We start from the raw sequence: 22,881 nt of genomic DNA on the forward strand, positions 1-22,881 counted from the left end.
ATGACAGCTTATGCTGGAAAGGATGTGGAATAAAGGGAACACTCCTCTATTCCTCATGGGAGTGCAAACTTGTAAAGTCACTTTGGAAATCACTATGGCAGTTTCTTTGACAATTGGGAGTCAATCTACCTACAGACCCAACAATACCATGCTTGGGCATATACCCAAAAGATGCACAATCATATTACAAGGATATTTGCTAAACTATGTTTATAATATCAATATTTTTATTAGGCAGAATGTGGAAACATAGATGGCCCTCAACTGAATAATGGATGAAGAAAATTTTGTGTATCTACTCAATGGAATATTACTCAGCAGGAAAAAATGATATTATGAAATTACAGACAAATAGATGGAACTAGAAAAAAATCATCCTGAGTTAGGTAACCCAGACACAGAAGGAGAAACACAGTAGGTATTCATTCAAGAGTGGATATTATATGTAAAGCAAAGGATAAAGAACCCACAATCCACAATCCCAGAGAAGCTAGGTAAAAATGGAGACTATAAGAGGGACACACATGGAATGCCCCATGAAGGTAAAATATTTAAGAGTTTCTGCATAAACTTGGACAGGGAATAGAAAAGAGGGGACATGAGATGAGAACATGAGGGATCAAGAAGACCAAGTTGCGGGAGGGTTGGAGAAAGCAATATCCTCAAATTCTTACAAACGGAAATACTTCCTACTCTTCTTTATTAATGTCTGATGAGATAATTACTTGACTGTTACATCAGTCCCTGAGATTCTTTGTCTGCTCCATCCAGTATACTGATGAATATTTCTGTAATGATTTTATTCTTTTATTAAATTTTAACTTTTTTATGGTTTTCTTCGTTTATTCTCCATACTTCTTTTGCATTCTCCATTATTTTTCTAATTCTTGATGTTGTGCTCTTGTTTAAGCTTAAAAATATAAAAAAAGAGGTGCAAGATGAGATGCGAGAACGAGAGATACATTAACCATAGTTTATTCCAGATGGGAGAGGGGGAGAAGGGGAGGGGGGAAGGAAGGCAAGAGAGAGAAGTGGGTAAGAGAGAAGAGAAGAGAGCAAAGGGAAGAGGGCGTGAGAGTAGGAGAAGGGAGTCTAAGTGGACAGGGATCTGTCTTTTTTTTTTTTTCTCTCTCTCTCTTTTTATTATTAATTCAAGTTAGGGAACAGGCTTGTTTCACATGTAATTCCCCTCTCCCTCTCCCTCTCATTCCCTTACCCCCATTCCTTCTCCCCCACCTCCAACCTACCCCCCACCCCATCCACCCACCACTCCCCAGGCAGGGTAGGGCCCCCAACCGGGGCTCCACCAAGTCCACCAAATCTTCCTGTGCTGGGCCTGGGTCCCTCCCCATGTGTTCAGAGACAGAGTGCATCCCTTCAAGTGGGATGGGCTCTCGAAGTCCCCCACATACACCAGGGCAAAAAGCCAGTCCACCTCCGGAGGCTCCCAGGAGTGCAGGGGCCTCCCCGATGGCATCCATGATCAGGGGGATGGATTAGTCCCATACTGGCCTCCCAAATAGCGTCTGGGGTCGATATGCTTTCCCTTTTTCAGGCCAACTGTTTATGTGGGTTTCTCCAACCTGGTAGAGACCCCTTCGTTCTTCATTCCTCCCTCTCTTCAACTAGGTTCCAGAATTCAGCTCAGTGTATTTCTGTGGATGTCTGTCTCTGCTTCCATCAGCCACTGGATGAGGACTCTAGGATAGCATAGAGAGTAGTCATCACTCTCATTCTAGGGGAAGGGCTTCTAGGCCATCCTCTCCTCCACTGCCCGGACTGTCAGATCGTGTCATCCTTGTAGGTCTCTGGAGATCTTTTTAGTTCCAGATCTCTTCTCAGACCTACAGTGGCTCCCTCTGATATGGTATCTCTCATCCTGCTCTCTCTCCTCTATTCTTCCCCCAACTCAATTTGTTTTCTTAAATTTAATGTCCATGCTGAGTTACTTATTCATGAGGTTGGATTACTGTCCAAGTCTTGGCTTCCCCACCTTACTTCATGCTCTGGTTTGTTTGGATCTCCCTGGAAATCCTCAATTCTCATTTTACAACTGCACTTTTGAGGACTTTGTATGAGATTTCAACAATTTTCTTAGCTTTGGACTTGGCCACTGAAGAGTTCTGAGTTTTAAAGGGGTGGAATGACTTTCTGTTTCATATTTTAGCTTTGTAATTTAGGTTGGATTGACACTCCTTTACATTTTGTGGGAATCTTCTTGTTAGGTAGCTTTGTGTTTTACCACTCATAAGAACTTTAAAGTAGTAATAAAAATTACAAAATTCTGCCAAATATTTAAAAGAGAAAAATAGGAAACCTTAATTATCTCTTTAATAAGGGTAGAAAATAAAGTGACCAGGATACTTTCAGTTTAATAAGGAGCTGAAAATTTACCAAATCAGGACATGATATGTAATAAGGGAGAAAAGAGATAAGGAGGAAAAGAGAAGAGAAGTTTGTTTTTGTTTTTGTTTGATTAATTATTCTATTGATTTCACTCTGCTGTTTGACCATTCATCCAGTCATTACTTATATTAGAGATTATATATATATATATATATTTGTCTGAGATTTCAACAATTTTCTTAGCTTTGGACTTGGCCACTGAAGAGTTCTGATTTTAAAGGGGTGGAACATAGTATTGAGTGTGTGGTAGACTTTGTTTTTTAATTATAATATAACTACAACATTTTTCTCTTCAAGTTTATCCTTCTAAACCCTCCCATATACCCCTTTATGTTGTCTTTCAAATCCATGAGACCTTTTTCATTGTTACATGCATATACAGATATTTATATTCCTCATTATATCTTGATCAGTCTGCATAATGTTGCTTGGATGTATATTTTTTGAGGACTGAACGTTTTTGTTGGAAAACGAGTCGGTAAGCTTTTCCCTGGGATGGACTATTTCTTTTAATAGGCAATGTGTGATATCTCTATGTGAGTAGATTCTTTGTATGTACAGGTAAAGACAGATGCCAGAATAATTACAGACTATTGTGATCTTCCTAACATAGGTGTTGGGGACTAGATTCTGGACTCTGGTCATTTGGAAGAACAACAAAATTCCTTAACCAATGAACCATCTACATAAACCCAGGAGCAAATTTATTTAAAGAGATGAAAAAATATGAGATTAAGGTACAATAAATCATAAACTAAATACAAAGAAAATAAATAAAAAAGTAAACTGGACTTTATTTCTTCCTTTTGAGGCAAAGGAGAGGAAATATTCAACCTCCAGTCATGTCCTCTTCTATTTACTTGGTGTGGAATACTTCTCTGAAGGCAAAACAAGTTAGTGGCCAGAAGGGGTTGTTTGCAGGTTGAGCTAGATACTGGCTTCCCTAACAAGTCGATGGGCTAAACTCTCATCAATGTAATTTTGTTGTTGTTGTTGTTGTTGTTGTTTTTGTTGTTGTTTTTGTTTTCACAATCAAGTGTGCCTAATAAGGAATATATCAACAGCTCTAAAACTTTTCCAAACAGCTTGAGCTCAATAACCCCAAGACTTGCTGAGTAATATAGGAGGCTTTTTTACTAGGCAAGTATGGTGTAGAACATTCCCAAGCAACTATAGTTTTTCACTCAATGATGTTGTTTTGGAGATTCCAAGTCTGATGGAAAAAGTGCATCTTTATTGTTGAGGCAGAGGATCACATGTGAGTGAACCTGTGTTTCTTGGCCACGCAGTTCACCACCTTAGCGCCTTAAATCTGATCCCCCCACAGCTGATTTCTCTTCACTTTTCAGAGTTTGTGTTAAAGCTTCATAAATATATTTACCTTCAGCTGCTCTCTGAAGCCTGTTGAAATTATCGTTCAAAGAGATCTATGTCCTTGAATGTAATTCCAAGTGAAATTTGATTTCTTGAGTTCATAATACTTCTCAGGGTGCTTGTTTAGACAGTGTAGAAGAACAAGTATTTGGAGTTTGGAAACAGAAAATTCTACTTCTCCTGCCTCCACTGCCCAATTAGATTTGATTATAAAGTATCTTCTGAGATGATTCATCTTCAGCATAGGGATAAAACTTTTAGATACATCAGTGTCTACTTCCTGTAGTAGATGAAGACCTTCTATTTAAGCTGTTTCGCAGAATTGAACTTATGAACCTGTGGTATTCCACAGGCTTTGGTTCTTTGCCCTGCCTGAAGCCCCACTGAGATAGGGTTCTGAATTCTTCCCCTGCTTTATCATTTCCTATAGTGTTCCATAGTAGGTTTTATAGCATTCATAGCTATAAAACCCAAGTATGCCTTTTTTATGCCCATTGTTTACTGTCCTATTTCCATGCCTTTACATTTTATCCACCTGAAGTATTATGTCAGACTTTGTTTTCAGACTCATGGAGACATAGGTCTCTGCTATATTTCTGTAACTGCATTCATCCTTTCTGTGCATTTACTCAAAGAAATTATAATCTGACGACACTAAAACAAAAGCAGACGCAATGAAATTCTTTACAGAGTGAACCTGGATATTTATATAAATATATTACAGTCTTACATTCAATAATATGGTATTTATGGCATTTATTATACAACCTAAAATAATTACTTCTCCAATTAGTAGAACAGTTAATAAATGTGATTAGATTAAAAAAAACTCAATGTGAACAGTCATTTAAATTAGCAAGATGCTAGAATTAGAAAACAAGGACTAAATTTCATACAAGCAGGGGTTATAGTTGAAATCACTGCAAAGCATTGTCTATGAAGGAGTTATCTAGGAGACCTAAAGACAATAAATGAAACAGAGACACCACCAGCAGAGACTAGTTTAGGTGCTGTCAGCAAAGATGTGGCAAATAATCAGCAAGTCTAAATCAATGGAAAACAAATATAAAATTCAACACTTGAAAACCACAGCTACCTCACTTCCTTTCAGGGGACACATCATATCTCAGTTTCAGAAAAACAAACAAACAAAAAAAACAAAACAAAAAATCTATGTGTTTATGTGTTACACTAAAAATGCAAACCATAGAGAATAGAGTAGATCTTAGCCAACCAAAATTGAAAAATGATAAAAATTTGAAAATAATTAGATTTTTAATCTAAAATAGTTATTTTCAAATATAATTGCATTAACAACAGTAATTTTGAATCACTATGACTAAAATGCAAAGATACATAATGGAAAAAATAAACACCATACAGGAACTGGAGGAAAAATGCTTTAAAAATTTCTGGACATAAAATGCATCAATCAAAGGATCAAATGCCAAGGTGGGGTAAAAAGTGGATGATAGATTTGTGATGACTATGTGAAAAGAAAGAGGAGCAACAGTAGAAGCATTTCCCAAGCTGAAATGCAAAAGGAAGGGAACAGACAACATAATATGAAAATGTGGGCAATGAATACTGGTATAAGAATAAATTATGGGATGGCCAGAAGAATGACATAAAAAGGGAAATTTTGAAGTACTATTTTTTAAATTAGTTATCAATTCAAAACTGTTAGGTTTCCAGGCTAACAGAACACTAAGCAAGACACAGGAAGAGAAAGATATTCCATAGGATATGATGACATTTCAAATATGTTTAAGGGCACATGGGGATTTCCAGAAACACTAAACACACACACACACACACACACACACACACACACACACACACACACATATCCTTCAGGAATTATCTCTTCCCACACAATAAGATATTTTCTAAGATATCCAGCTATTGATTTTTTATCTGTCTCTCCCCCCCCACCTCCTTGGCCTTGTGTACTCAATGTGCAAATCCAGTAATAAATAATTGAATTTATTCCTCCCTGAGCCAACTAAGTTTTCTCATTGCAATGTGGACTACTTTTAAAAGACATGAGTTACAAAGAGTTTACAAAAAAATGGCTGTAAATTTATAATAATCAATTTCTAATTTAAAAGTTAAGAAAGTTTATTTTAAGTTCAGATTATTAATTTTACAGTTGATAATAATGTAGATTAAAATATTAAAAAGTGTCTTTTAACAAATACACTAGACCAGGCTGGCCCCAAACTCACATAGATCTACCTGCCTCTGTTTCCTGAGTGCTGGGATTAAAAGCATGTGCCACCCACCTTTTGCTGAAATACACTATTTTTATATTTGTTAATTTTATGACTATGGATTTAACAGAACATTATTTGATAAATGTCAAAATTTTTAAACTACCAAGAATTATTTTTCACAGTTTTGTAATGTTTCATAAATGTTATTAGTTTTCTGAAAACAATTGGCAAGCATATATAAAACTCTTTTCATTGGTAACTCACATTTGAATGTTTTCTAAAGTATAACCAAAAATTTCACATTTCAACAAGTTAAATGGGCACCATAATTTCATTATAAAAACTCTAAGCTCCTCATACAGGGCATTTCAAATTATCCTTTAACATGGAGGATGTTTTGGACTCTTAGTTTCTATCCTATGGTTCTTCAATTCAGTATTAATGACAGTTGAATAAATATAATCTTTGTGTTGATTAATCACATCAAATACAATTTGAACAAGTGTACTTTATAAACCCAATTCTGTCACAATGATTTCTATGAAGTACACTTAAGGAATCTTCTGCATCCTTGTAGTTTCCATTTAATATTGTTATATGTGAAATAGTTTTTTCTGTATAATTTTATAAATAAATCTGCTTTCAAAATCAGCAACATTTTCTTTCCATATATACCTATTTCTAATTTTTATAATAATTTTTTTCAACTCAAGTGTTCCTAAGTTAAATATTCATGGTTCACTTTTCATAAAAATCATTTAGGTTCTTTCTGGTGATTTTGAAATTATAAATTTTATATCATTTAAGTTTTAAACATATTTTTCTGTAATCATAGTATAAATAAAATTGAGATATATTTTAACTTGTTCCATAAGATTCATATTCCAAGACTTTATTGTATCAAGTATATTTGTAATTCATTTCTCCAAAAATATTTCTCATTTTTTTATTATTAAACTACAAAAGAGCATAATTATGCAGCCAAATGTTGAAGTTAAGATACAGTGTCAATAGTTCTTGCCTATAACTTTATCCTATTCTTCCATTTCCTAATTTCTTAAGCAACTTAGTCTGAAAAGAGACAGAGACCTTTAGTATTATTCTGACTTGGTGAAATATCACCAAAAATATTCATTACCAATGATTTATTTATGAGATGGAAAGAGTGGAATAAAGGGGAGGGTAAAGTGGGTATGTGTGTAAAGAAATGTGAACAAGATATAGGCAGACAACTCAGGATAGGTAGAGATAAGAGATGGGAACAGATGAGAAGAGAGGAGGGAAGAGGTGGGGAGGTGAAGAAAGGAAGGGAGAAGTGGTCATGGCAATGGTTTACATGGAGTAACATATCAGTTCTAAGTATCAACTTTCAAGTTTTCAATCCATATGAACACCACAGAAAAATATCCAATGAAACTAGCAATACAAACATCATGGGGAACATGTTGCCTCCCTTATTTTCACCTTTTTTCTCCAAGTTTGACTCCCATTACTTCTTTCTGTAGTCTCATAGACATCAAGCCAGAGAAGTTAATGTGCTGGTGACAGAGGATAAATCACAGACACTCAGAAACTAGTACTTCTACTCATGGAAATACTGGCTATCCAACTTGGAATGGATTTCAAACCATGGCTTCAGAATAATTCAGTGACCATTTACTGGCTAAATGACAGTGCTGAACAAAATATTTTATATGTATTATCCATTCTTATTTCCCTGCAAAAATTCTGGGCAAGTGCATCGACAATCCCTGTTTGATTAGAATATTCAGATGCACAGAATATATAAATATAAATTACCAATGATCACATATCTCTTCAGAAAATTGGGAATTGAGTATATCCTCAATTATTTCAAAACCAGCTACCTTACTAATTGTTCTTAACTTTGAAAACAGATCACTTTCATCTACTCTAAACTTTACTTTCACATATATAATGAAAGCTATTATTCTATATGATTTTAAAACACATATTGATCTCATAAATGTTTTGCTATAGCAGCTGAGAAATGAAAACATTTCTATCAGATTGTTCAGGACTAGCCTCAAGAAATTTGATAGTTTTGTTTATAGTATAATTTCTTTTAACCAAGGAATATTTTCCTATCCCAAATATGATGTAATAGTATTATTTTCTGAGACTCTATTCCACTGGTCTTCTTTTTAAAATAATCCTAATGGTATTAGTGACACATTTTTGATAATTGCTGTCACTGTGATTCTGAGAATCACTTCCCAATAGTTATATAAACAAAAAATGATTATGTAGTACCTTATTAAGAATTATTAATCAAACAATAGTTATTTACTAGATGAATACTCTGAGTCTAGAACTGAATGGTAACAAATTATGATTGTTTCATTTTATAATAAATAAAATATCAGAAATCTAATGTATAATCTCACAAATGTATAAGATGTCATTTACTGAAAAAAAAAACTAACAGCAGCCAATGTATGTAGTGCTTAATATAATTAGTTAGTAAAAAAACTGACACCTTTAAGAATGTTTTTCTGTGTCTGGAAAATAGAACTGTAGTTTACTATGTGATGCTTCCATTGGAAATAACCTTTAGATTAAAGATAATCCATTACTGCACACATTCATAAATTACTCTCCTATTACTTAGAATATATTTTATAGATTGGAAAATGGTTATGACTGGGGATTTCTAAATCAAACTTCATCCTAGACAGTAGCCAATGATCTGAATTTAGCTGAACAAATACCAACCTAATACATGTGTAATGTTTGAAAACACTAGAGCTGTTCCCTTTCCCCAGTGTTTACTGCTGTTTACAGGCATTGAAATAAGATTTGAATATCATGAAAAGCAATGGATTTATTCTTGATATTCCGTGCCAAAGTTGTTGATGTTTTGCTGGTTTAAAGGCATCCAAACCTGTTGCTAATGCACATTTATATGAATAAAACAAACTACCTAGGGCAGGTTGGGCTCAATTCTAATTATCTTTTGGGAACAATGGATGTTAATTAGTCTTATTTTGGAAGAGAGCAGTGCAGGTTTTTCTTTTATAAGAATTGCTGAATATTTAAGCATAGAGACACTCAGGTAATCTATTTGTGGGTTTGACAGAAGAGTTACTGGTATGTGAAATGCTCGATGACTTTTCTACCATTTTATATAAGTGCACAGTCTCTTTGACAGTAAGTGTATTATGTGGGGCATGGTATATTCAATATGTCCACAGGCCCAATCACTTTCAGTGGAGTAGACATTTTGTTGTTGTTGTTTAAATTCCAATCAGAAAATCCTTCCATGCCCAGCTTGAAACCTGTTTAGCATTTTTTCCTTAGAGCAAAGTTTGAATAACAAAAAGTTTTTTAAAAAAAATTAAAGCAAACATAAATAAAACAACCTTACTTTCCAAGGGCAAAGCATTCCAGTTTTACAGATGAATCCTTTGCAGCTTGTATTGTTTCAGGAAAACGCACTTCAATCTTTGGTTCATATTCCCCCATGACACCTGTTAAATACCAAAACAGCTAGCAGCATTTCTGGAGAATAGAAGTTTTCTATGAAAGTAAATCCTTCATTAACCAAAATGTGACTCTTGGATTTTAATCAAAGTTAGGGTTTCCAATCATGAGATTGATACATGCTTTTGAATTTTATACAAAGATTTTTCACTAGGGACATCCAGTTCCATCCTTCCTTTGTGCAACTCATGGACCAGACTATTTGTGGAGAAGAAAGGAAGATCAGTTAACACTATCAGAAGTCTAATATATCATCACAACAAAAATACTACTATTTTTGCAGCAAGATCTACAAAGTAACTGCACAATTGTAATTAAACATCTATATTAATATCAGTACAGCAGATTTTACTTCTAACTTCATAGCACACTTGTAAAAGTTTTATTTCCACCCTTTTAGCATTTCAATAGGAGTTATTAAATTAAGATTAGAATAAAGCAGTGTTCTAAGATGTCATAAACTTACAATCTGCCAGAAGAGTTGTAACAAACAAATATTGTTCTAGGCTATTTTGATATGAATTAATCAATGCTATATTTGGATTATTTTAATCATTTTATAAAGTGATGTGACAAACATCATAGTAATTTTTTCCTACCACAAGTAAATAGACATTTGATAGTTAGACTCTAGAAAGTACAGACATTACAATATAAATATAATATAAATACCAAATATTCAAACTGTTATTATTATAATATCTCAATCGGATGCTAGTTCTGAAACTAAATTGGCTGCTTTTATTTTGCTTTTTCTTAACAACTTGTAGTTCTTGCATGAGAACTTTTAGAGGAGTTAATTGACTTACATTACAAACAATGTTTACAATATTTTTTTAGTCATTAAATGATAAAGGGAGGGGATGTGGGAGAATAAAGGAATTAAGAAGGAGGAAGTAAAAACTAAGAGTAAACAAAAATAAAACAGGGAAAAATGTTGTATATTTTCTTTGCAAATTTTCAGCTCATGCACTTTCCCACTCATGAGCAGAGTACTCACAGGAAGTGAGAAAATGAACTTATAAATCTAATGTTTGCTGATAGCTGAATAAAACCCTTGTAGAAATATTTGAATAGATGCTGGCTCTGAAATCTCTGCTATGAGAACTCTGGGGAGCTGGTTTCATAGTTCTGTTAGCATGATTATCATTACATCTCTGCTTGTCTTAAACTCTTCAGGGGGGACAAAATTCTATGAGGTACTGCCTTTCAAGCTCAAAGTCTGATAATAAAATTAACTAACAGATTTTTATCTTTACATATCCCACTGTGAACATTTAATTAGAGAATCAACTAGAGGATTTTTCCACTTAGTTGACTTTCTAGCTCTCTAAATCTTGCATCAGCTCTGGTTGACTAAAGTATGGACCTCTTCTAAGACCAATCTGAGTCCCATTCCTTGGAGACATAATTACACATGAATCTTCTCCTTCATTCTTTGTCATGCTTTGCTTTATTTGGACACAATATTTTTATTTTTCTATTTTGCCAGCCAGGTAAATAAAAGGTGAACAACAACAGCAGCAAAATAATGACAAGGATAAAAAAGAAAGAGGACATTAAGAGAGGATGCAAAATATGTTCATCAATTCAAGTATGAAAATTTGGAAGCATCCACATGCACACATACACACACACCAAGTCCCCCAAGACAAACATAATTTTTATACATTAGTCTTTAAGCAATGAATGCCAGAAATTAAATAGCACTCTATGCCCAGAAACATGTAATTGCACCATGTGGGTATAGAGCTACAGAATTCTTTTTTCATTTAGTAGTAGCTCATATCCATTGTTCTTATGAATCTAATCTAAACTCCAATGATTTTGTTCCAATTATAAGAAGAGAGCAAAAGACCCTGAAGACTTCCCCACAATGTGAGAGTCCCAATGTGGAATCTGAAGATAACTCATGTTCTTACCATCAGTGCGCTGTACTAAAGGAGTAGGTGGTCCTTGAACACTTCTATGGGCCTCTTTGTTTGTGACAAAGCAAGTATAATTGCCCACATCAGAGGGTTCTACTTTGGCAATATACAAGTTCCCTGTGACTTGAGAAACAAATCGTCTCTTGTCCTCTTGAACATACAAGGGGTTATCATTGAAGGTCCAGGCATATGATAAATCTGAAAAACAAAAACACTCAATATCTTTACTGCAATAATTATTACCTACAAATTCTATGTTCTTTTTAATCATTATAAAAGAAGTCTACCTATATTGATCTAATTTATAGCTATATGGGTAGAGTAGAATATTCCATATATGTATATATACCTCAATTTTGGAGAAACAAATTTCTCCCTCTCCTTTACTATTCTCTTTGACAAAGAATACAATTATAGGATATTTAGAGAGTATGGGTGATTTTCATTAGGAAAATCTACAGGTTATAGAAAGAACTGCTGTTTAAATGGTCACAGTAATTCCTTAATTCTGCTCATTTCAAAGTAGAGTTTTGCAATGTTTCAAAAAGGATTAAGCACATTTAAGAATTGCGGTTAAAATTTTTAATTAAAACTTTTTAAGATCCATTGCTCTACTCTAGATCTTGAGTTTATCCTATGAATGGAATAAAATTTCTTGGCATATTTCTTTAAGAGTTTAAAGACTTTGTAGTAAAACAAAATGTGTGCCCTACAAAGGTCACAGCAGGTAATGCTAATAGCCAAGAGTGTACCTAATTCCAACATGAAGCATCATATGTTTATGTTACAAGCTTTCTTCTGGCCATCCTGGGCCTACAGCTGTGTCAGACCGAAATGAACACATGAGACTTATATTAATTCTGAAACTGTTGGCTGTTGGCTTGGGCTTCTTATTGGCTAGCTCTGTCTTAATTATTAACCTGTTTATATTAATCTAAGTATTTCTTATGTTACCAGAGAAGGAGTCAGGACCTGTTACTCCTCTCTCATCCTACATGGTGATTGACTCTGTCACAATTTCCCAGAATCCTCCTCCTCTCCACATATCTTTCTTACTCATTGGCCAACAGTTCTTATTCACCAACCAATAATACAAACATATATACAGAAGACATTCCCCTTCATGTTTAGACAGAGACTTTATAGGAAACCCAGAAGAGATATTTAGTTTTAAATGTCAACTTCCCATCCCATAGAATCATCTGGGAGAAGCCTCAACTAAGAACTAATCTAGATAAGGTTAGCTTTTTGGTATCGATGTTGGAGAGTAATTGTTATCTGACATAGCCCACTGTGTGCAATATCATTCCTTGGGCTGGAAATCTAAGACTAGATGAAGTAAAATGAGTACCAGAAATCAAGCAAGGATACTCATGGTCTCTCTGCACTTGTCTTATCTATGGATGATGTGTGAGAGCTATCAGGGCATTCTATCTTGACTTCACCTCAGTGATAAACTTTCTTCTCTGTGATGGCTTTTCTAGGTTGTCAACTTGACTATATCAAAAAATGACTAAAACCAAAAAATGGAGTGACAAACCCACAAGATATTGTTGCTTAATTTGAAGTAGGAAGATCCAATTCTAATCTGGGTCTTCCAGGGGAAAAGACATTTTTATTCTAAATCTTTTGAGCTGGGAAAATCCACCTTGATCTGGGACACTCCTGCTGGATGTATATGAAAGGACATGGAAGAAGAAAGCTTTTTCTTCATTCCTCCATTGCTGGTGGGAGTGCAAACTTGTAAGACCACTTTGGAAATCAGTATGGCAGTTTCTCAGGAAAATGGGAGTCAGTCTCCCTCAAGATACAGCAATTACTCTCTTGGGCATATACCCATAGAACGCATATTCATACAACAATGACATATGTTCAAGTATGATCATAGCAGTGTTGTATGTAGTAGACATAACATGGAAGCAACCTAGATGCCCCTCAACTGAAGAATGGATAGAGAAAATGTGGTAACCCAATCACAAAAAGACAAACATGGTATGTACTCACTCATTTATGAATTTTAGACATCTAGCAAAGGTTTACCATCCTACAATCCTCATCACCAAAGGAACTAGAAAACAAGGGCTCTAAGAGAAGAATAACTGGACCACAGAGAAGGGGAAGGAACAGGATCTCCTGAGATTATTGGGAGCATGAGGGTAGGGGAGAGGGATCTGGGAGAATGAGAGGGGAAGACGAGGAGGGGACAGGAGGAGATGGAGGAGCAGGAAGTTTGGTTGGGGGAAAATAGAGAAGAGCAGGATGAGAGATACCATAAAAGGGAGCCATTATAGGTTCCAGGAGAGATCTGGCACTAGGGAGATTTCCAGAGATCTACAAGGATGACACCAACTGACAATCTAGGCAATGGTGGAGAGACTACACTAAATGCCCTTCCCCTATAATAAGACTGATGACTGCTTTATATGCTGTCCTAGAGCCTTCATCTAGTGGCTGATGGAAGCAGAGGCAGACACACAGCTAAACACTGAACTGAACTCTGGAACCCAATTGCAGAGAGGAAGGAATGAACAGCAAATAGGTCAGACCAGGCTGGTGAAATCCATAGAAACAGCTGACTTGAACAAGGGGGAGCAATGGACCTCAGACTGATGTCTGGTAGGCTAGCACAGAACTGATTCAGACCCTTGATCATGGATGTCAATGAGAGAGCCTTGACACTCTATGAGGTCCCTGGTAGTGGATCAGTATTTATCCCTGGCATAAGAAGGGACTTTGGGAACCCATCCCACATTGAGGGATGCTCTCTCAGGCTGGACACATGGGGGAGGGCCTAGGCCCTGCCCAGGATGATATGACAGACTCTGGGGAACCCCATGGAGGAGAGCCTTACCCTCCCTGGGGAGCAGAGAGGAAGGAGGTGGGGGGCAGGTGGGGGCTTGAGTACGAGGGGAGGGAGAGGGAGCAGAGATTGACATGTGGAACAGCCTTGTTTCTAATTTGAACTAATAGAAAAATAATCTCCTGGAAAAAAAATAAAAAAAGAAAGCTTTTTCTCTTTGCCTGCTTGTTCTCACCTCCGTAGTAGGCCCATTCCTTCATTGCCATATAGGTGACTACTTTGAGATTCCAGTGTATACCAAAACCAGTTGAGACATTTAGCCTCGTGGACTGGATAACTCCTAAATTTTTGGACTCTATGTTCATGGGCAGACTTTGCTGGATTAGATGGACCATAGTCTGTACAGCATGTATTTAATAAATTCATTTTTTTATATGTAGAAAGAGATTCACTCAATTAGTTCTGTTACCATAAAGAACTCTGACTAATACACTCTTCTATGTTGTTTTGTATTTAACAGTGTATTTTATAACATCAAAAGAAATGGTGATAGAACACTGTAAAAGTGTGCTCTGGTGAAGCGTGTCCAGGGGAGGCATTTCAGAAGAACTCCGTATTGACACTATGAAAGAGAACTGTCAGAGCAATGGACAAGTAGATAAATAACACACGAAAATCAAAAGTAAGAAGTTCAAAGTAAAAGACAACATTCATTGCATGTATTAATCATCAATCATTTAACAACTCTTTAAAATGTTTATATGTAATGGTGAATTACAATAGTAAATATTTAATGAATAAAATTAAACAAACAGATATTAAGGATTTGATTTAATGATATATAAATATTTGAATATTATATACATCTAGAGAATACAATCAAACTTAAACAAGAACCATTGTCATCTTTTAGAAATGGTCTCCTGCTCCTGTCAGATTCTTGGACTAGAGGAACCACAATCTGATTTAAACTATTAGATAGCTTTGCCATTATTTATCATTAATGAAAATGGACTATATATGTGTATTTAAGTTTATATTTCTTTTACTTAATATTTTAAACATTTACTTACATTATCATTTAACCACATATTCATTTATTGTTACAGTATAATCCATTTTATAAATAAACCACATTGTTATTGATGAGTTTATGAGTTGTTTACAGTCTATTGTCATCACAGATTAGACTTAATTGAAAATTATTATGACGGTCTATGTTCATTTTCATCTCGCAGATAACTTTATACATGAACTATAAGGTCAGACACATGAACTATATGGTCAAATATACAAGTAACTTAAAAATGTGTCCCAGTTCCCCGGAGTTTGAAATCTATTCTCAACAAAAGAGAGCTCAGGTTGTTCCACATTTATACACACACACACACACACACACACACACACACACACACACACAATCTCTTAATTAAATGAGTTGACTGACAAGATTCAGTTTACTGAGAATGGGGCCATTGCCTAGGCAGAATGGGCTGAACTGTACAACAGCCAAGAAAACAAGTTCTTAAGCAAGTATACATGCCTAGATTCTCTCTCTCTCTCTACTTCCCGACTGTGAGGCTGGCCTCATGATCCTGCTGCCATGCTTCTCTCAATGTGATACATGATATCTGCTCTGGAAATGGGAGTCAAATCTACTTCTTTTTCTCCTAAGATGCTTTTTCTCAGTTTATTCTATCACAGGGACATTAACATAAAAAGCTTTGTCTCTGTCTTTTTCTGTTTTTCTCTCATCTCTTTCAAACACATGTATATCATGTGTAAAAAAATCAAATTTCATGAAGAAAAGATAAAAAAAGAGATAACAGAGGAAGGGCTAAAAGATAAATGAGGGAATGTAAAATAATGCATCTGCTAAGAGAAAGACCATAAAAGCAAAGACGAACAAAATAAATAATTTTAACAGCAATCTACAAATTAAAGTTCTTAAATATTAATAAAACAAAGTCATCTGTTGTAGCATGATAAATAAAAGGGCAGGTACAGATATTGAGCTTCAAGTGGACGATCAGAGAAGCAAAGCAGCCAAGACAATAGCTCTTATCTCTACCCAACTGAGAGAGCAATCCTGTCTTCAGGAATCCTCAGAGGCAAAATGCTCTTAATTCCTGTCTCATCCTCTTTATATTTCCTTCTCTGCCCAGCCATATCCACCTCTTTCCACTTTCCTTGTGCTGGGATTAAAGTCATGTGATCCCAAGTGGCGTAAGCACCTTTGTGTGAGCTGCTACTTTTAGGACTGTATCAAGTTTGTGTAGTCACTTTGGCCTTGTACTAACAGACATTCATTTACCTCTTAATCCTGAGTCCTGAGATTAAAGGTTTATGCCTGGCTTCTAGGGCTAACTAGTATGGCTGTTTTGCTATTTTGATCTCCAGTGGCTTAAATTAATCATAAATAATATATCACCACTATCTACGCAGAAAATGTCAAGCATTTTTCTTAGAAATAAAGATATGAGGTGAAGCTCTGACAAAAAGAAATGAAAATGTCACTTTTGCATGAAGTAGAGTTTAGCCTAATAAGTTTTCAATCAATAGAAAGAAACACAAGCTACATCGTTATGTGATAAACATATGAAACATCAGTATGTTTAGCCTAATCTGTTGAAAATTACATATTTGAGTGTAAGAAATCATCTTTACTCCTATCCACAGAAATTTCTTATTTTATGGAGTAGTTTTCCCAGTAAGGGAGAGAAAATGCAAAATATTTTTACTTGCTATATACAATGTTTCCAGCATACTGGAATTTAAATTACAATTGCTGTGTGTGAGTAGAACTGAGAATCAACATGAGGAGAAGAGCTGAACATGGGGATGAGCATCAATTGATTTTTTTAAAATAAGTTACAACATTAAAGAGTGACAGTACTCTTATTCTTCAGGAATTGATTCCAAATTTGATATACATTAAAAAACATTGTGAAAAATTTGTAAAATTACAGAGCAGTAATTAAGCTCCTATTGTTTGATTTCAATCTATTCCTTTTTTTCCCTTATTTTTATATTAGTTCAAATTAGGAACAAGCTTGCTGCTCCCTCCCCTCTCCCCCCACCCTCCTTCCAACCCCTCACCTGCCCCCCACCCTATCCACCCTCCACTCTCCAGGCAGGGTAGGGCCCTCGATGGGGGCTTCCCAAAGTCCACCACAACATCCTGGGCCAGGCCTATGCCTTCCCCCATGTGTCCAGGCCAAGAGTGCATCCCTTCATGTGGGATGGGCTGTCAAAATCCCTTGTTACACCAGGGAAAAATACTAATCCACTACCAGGGACCCCCTAGAGTGCAGAGGCCTCCTAAGTGACATCCATGTTCAGTGGTCTGGCGCAGTCTGGGGTCCATGTGTCCCTCCTTGTTCAGGCTAGCTGTTTCTGTGTGTTTCACCAGCTTGGTACCAACCCCTTTGACCTTCATTACTCCCTCTCTGCAACTAGGTTCCAGAGTGCAGTTCAGTGTATATCTGTGGATGTTAGCCTCTGCTTCCATCAGCCACTAGTTGAGGGCTCTAGGATGGCATAAAAAGTAGTCATCAGTCTCATTATAGGGGGAGGGCATTTAGATTTTCCTATCCACCATTGCCTAGTTCAGTCTATTCCTTTGATATATTGTGGCGATCTGCATTTTAAACAATTTCTGGGACACTTGATAGCTAAACTTTCAAGTGATATTTATAGTAGACTTTACTAAGTAACGGTAGATCGATTTCTCAAGTGTTTCAAGAGATACAGGAGAGACTGAGCTAAGGACAAAAGTATGGGAAAATTAAACCCATTTCCATACATTGGTGTGTACATGAAGGTTGAGCAAGTACCCTTTGCAGCACAGAATCACAAGAGGGAATTTTGCTGCTCAATGTTTTAGGAGGTTGTTGGGCCCTTGATACAACTAATAACAATGTTGTGGCTTGAATCTGGAATGCATTAAATAGTTGATTCCCCAGGTTAGAACTTTCGGAAGACTGGAAACTAACACTGAATTGCAGTTTAATGTGAGAATTCTGCAGTTTTAGTGGTATGCCCTAAAGGTGACTGTAACAAACCTATTCCTTTGTGTCCCTTGACTTTTTCTTCCCCAGCTATAAGGTGAGAAACTTTACTTTACCAACTTACACATGATCCACTATGATTATATTGTCTATAGCCAAGGGACCCAGAGATCAAGGGCAGGAGCGTCCATATCCATAAAGCAAAAGAAACCTTTTCTCCTTATGAGTAGAGTACCTCCTGTGTTCATGACAGTAATGGAAATCTATTGGCAAACTTGAGAGCTACAAAAGCTGGTTTCTAAGGTAAAGATGAACTTTTTCTATCATTAAAAATGACCAGAGAGAGCATGGGTAATCATGACAATGGAAGCTGCAAAAAAAAATGAATAAAAAGTTTTGTGTTCACATCTCATGGGTGGTGGTAACCCATGTGTTACTTTAACCTCAGTATTCTCATCTCCCTAGACGTTGGTGTTTCCTGGTTGTGCATGCATGAATGCAGCTCAGTTAATATTATCAAAACTATTCCTTGGATTTATTGTCCTGTTCTTGACTATTGACACTTCATTTTCTTTTGCAAATTGCTATTAGTTACTTTTCACAATCCCTGTGGTGTTTTCCTTCTAAATTCCTTTTCACATGCCTCTTTCTGTCTCACTTCTATGCCTGTTGCCCTGTCTCCACTAAGGAGATATTCAAAGACTTTAGTTTGAAGCTAGGGATGTGTCTACATTGTAAAGTTTTTCATCATGCATAGAAGAAGGAAAAGATATAGCTCAGATTTACCTCTTGTCACTGACTTTTATCTTTTGTACCTTTTGTGAAATAAAGACAATCTGGAGCAAATTCCTAGTGCCATGTGTCAGATTAGGGATCCTTATACAAGCTCTTACACAAGTTAGCTTTTTGAAAGCAACACCACCCTTTCCACTTCACAAAAATTACAGGTTTCTGCTAGTGCCTGAGAAATCTTTGTATTCATCAACCTATAATGTCAGGACATTACACTGTAATTTTATTCTCTCCCTCACAGTGAATTCATTTTTATCTCAACTTTTCAAACTTTCCAATTTGCTCCTATATTTGTAGTATCCTTATTCAATAATGGAATATTCAAAACCTGTTGGAAGAATGAGGAAATATATATATATATATATATATATATATATATATATATATAGAGAGAGAGAGAGAGAGAGAGAGAGAGAGAGAGAATTAAGAAAACTAAGGTTGATTTCATCCTTCCATCAACTGTCTTATAAAGTGAAGTGATTATTACTAACATGCCTATTTTATGGAAAAGGATGCTGGAGACTCCTGTGCAGTGTAGTTATATATAAGGAGTATAAATCAAACATAAATTGCCCAGAAATCCAATTCCTTGCTCTTTTCTTAGAGTTGTCTATTGACTCTTATACAATGATTTACTTGATTATCCTGACTGGAACTTTCCGAACATTCGATTTCTATGTATTCAGCCTTACTCAGGTTCAAAGTTAAAAGGCACTTAATGCTCCTCACTTACTTCATCACTACCTTATATTCTATGATGTCAGAAAAAAAAACTACATAAGAAGGCTGGTTAACATGCCCTTTTCTTTGTTGGTAACCATCATGGGATTTCAAATACGTAGTCTTGTCTAACTCATTCTATCTCCCATTAAATATACCTTTAAAACCTGAAACTCTAGGTAAAGAAATACATGTTCTTTGGCTGTAACTTGGGCCCAATGCTCTAATAAAGGAGCTTAGCTAGGGGTTTTACCTGAAAACTGAAGTTTAGGATTTGTTGTTGTTGTTGCTGTTGTTTTGAGACAGAGTCACAAGTATCCTACTTTTGGGTAAATGTACGATTCAGGTGTGAATGGCATTGAACTCCTGATCCTCTTGCCTCTACCAGTTGAGTTCAGTGATTAAATTTATATACAGCTCACCAAGAGAATCAGGAATGTATCTCTAGCAACATCAGCAGCCTTATCTGTGACATCTCATTAATAGTACCCCAAATATCAGTTAAACAATGACTCCAATGAACATGCAAGATTGATAGAGAGAAGCCCATTCGTCCTCAACCCTACATGAGGAAACACAGGCAAGAGAGTAAAGGTTGGAGTGAGAGAAGTAGACTTCCCAAGGGAAAAGCACACAAATTTGTTTTCCTTTTCCAGGAATCTATGAAAACATACAAGTAACAGTAGGTGCATTCAAAATGTTATATTTAGGATTATTAAATATACAATACACATAAGCATGCAATAGCAATGAATGAAAAAAGACGTTTATTAATTTGAGTAGGAAGAGTAGGGAGTTGTATATGGGAGGGTTTGGAGAGGAGAAAGGAAAGGGAGGAATGCTGCAATTAATTACAAACACAAGAATAAGCAACAACAACCAGAAGCTGTTGTACTGACATGTTAGTATACTGGAGGTGGGGATGTAGTTCAGTTAGTAAAATATTCAACTAGCTTTACAATGCCCTGGGTTCAAACCATAGTACCAAGCACCATGTAAACTGGGTACAATGGGAATTTGAATTATACATTCCATGTCTATTTTAAAATTGGAGGAGCAGATCTGTAAGTATCTTACAAGGTGGAATGTAAACTACTCTGTTTTCCCATCATTTTGCAAGGCAGTCTATTTATTTATGTTATAAATAAAAGCCAAGAGAGTTAGAGCACATCTGTAGATATGTACATAGAATAGATGCTGTCAATTTTTTAATTTTATGAAATATCATAAGATATATGTCAATCACCCTATATTGTGATAGCTTACACATTTATTTATAGACATGAGCTATAATGTCACAAAACATAAAGCTTCAAATTCTTCCAGCCATCATTGTTCTCCTCTAACCTGCTCTCTTCCCCCATGGACCGTCTTTGCTCATCCATCCCCAGAGCTAGCCTGCAGTGGGAGCATCTTTTTTTTTTTCTTTTTTGAGTTTCATCATCAGCCACAGCTGGTACTTAATTTGTATATTTTTAATGGGGAAAGAAAAAATAGACTTCCAAGATGGAAGTTTAAAAACCTCTGCATTTGGCTTTTCTTAATTAAATGCATAATTCATGAGACACTTTGTTTGAAGCCATTGGATTTTTAAATATTCTCTCCACCCTCTATGACATTTATCTGTTATTAATGGTGGAGATGCATTCTTCTTATGATGATTCAGCAGTAACATTAGTACAGAATGATAATTGGTCCTTTCTCGAGCATTCCTGTAGTTTTTCATTAACAGCATCCTCTACAATTCTATTATTATTAGAAATGGCAGTTCTGCAGGAAGCAATTGAAAACTATCTGCTGCTCTCTTAAGCATAGAAGCAATCCTATTTCCCTAGAGGACAATTGTGTTTTTGACATATTTAACAGCCTTGTACATAGTACCATGATAATTAAAACACAAAGACAAAAATATATGCACAAGTACAACAATTACATGGAGTGTAATTTTTATTAGAGGGAACTGTCTTTGATGAAAGAGACCAAAGCAGTAAATATTGGCCCTCCCACCGCCAACACTTCATGGGGCTGCAGAGCACATCTCAAAAGTGGTGTTATGTTTCTCGAAGTGAAAAAATAAAATATTATATAAAGAATCAGAAATACAGTACTCCTGTTTAATGGATAACCTCTCTTTCTTTGGATATTCTGGAATTAGTACATTTTTATTACAGTGCTTCAAACCTTGCATAGTCCTTTAGGAATTAAGCTGACAAGCTCTTGGGTAGTAAATTACGGGTACACTAGCTCAATGGCAAAGGTCTGCTCTAAGAATAATACTTTCATTGCACTGAAGTACTTGATGCTGTGTGGAGCAAGGTTATGATGCAATACTGAAAATGGCCTGACAGGTTTGTCACCCGTCCCTATTTGAGCACCTATGTGGTCTCCAAATGTTGCATCAGAATGAGGATTTTATTAGATCTCTTCTGATTTACACAGCTATTATCTGAAAACAGGGAAATCAAATTCTCTGGGAATTGCAAACAATCCCATAAAGGTCCCTTGAGTACCCATTATGGCTAAATTCCAGATATTTCATGGATTGATTATACACTGCAAATTCTACCTAGAGAAGAAGTGAAAACATGGTCTGTTTTTGAACACTTCTGGGATAACCACAATTCCAGAAAACATAGAGAAGTTTAGGAATATAAATGTATAATGAATATATTTGCCTTCTTTTGTCTCAATGCTCATACTCTATACAGGTATGCAGAGAAGTGGCTATATACTTTGTTGTCAACCAAGGATGATTTAATTCATTAAGAGCTATTTATTAAGATGCAAATACAATCTTAATAATTCACAATGTGGGGATGATGGTAGTTGTGTCTTGTGTGTGGCATCTAGTGTTCAAGAATGATGCAAAAGATTTCACAGTGCCCTATACGATTTTATTTTATTTTCTCTTTAGTGTGGACATGTGAAGGATGCACATGGTCTCATGTGTGTATGTATGCATATAGATGCCAGGGGTGCACATTGGTTATCTTCTTTTTTTACTCTTTACTGAATCTGGAACCCCAATTTAGGCTAGACAAGCCTCCAAGACATGCTGTCTCTGCCTGTTAGTAATGGGTGTCCAGGTATGTCTCTATGCCCAAGTTTTTTTGTTGTTGTTATTATTATTG

The 22,881-nt window shown here is 35.8% G+C and overlaps 1 protein-coding gene across 1 annotated transcript in view; it reads right to left on the reverse strand.

The window, feature by feature from the left end:
- Window positions 1-22,881, reverse strand: part of LOC100772078 (contactin-6) — a 196,072-nt gene that overhangs the window by 117,648 nt on the left and 55,543 nt on the right. The window contains exons 4-5 of the mRNA XM_035448787.1: window positions 11,423-11,626; window positions 9,385-9,487 (exon numbers count right to left, since the gene is read on the reverse strand). Coding sequence (XP_035304678.1) covers window positions 9,385-9,487; window positions 11,423-11,626 — 307 coding nt within the window. The remainder of the gene's footprint in view (window positions 1-9,384; window positions 9,488-11,422; window positions 11,627-22,881) is intronic.

This window comes from Cricetulus griseus, chromosome 8, assembly GCF_003668045.3.
Source record: "Cricetulus griseus strain 17A/GY chromosome 8, alternate assembly CriGri-PICRH-1.0, whole genome shotgun sequence".
NCBI lineage: Eukaryota > Metazoa > Chordata > Mammalia > Rodentia > Cricetidae > Cricetulus > Cricetulus griseus.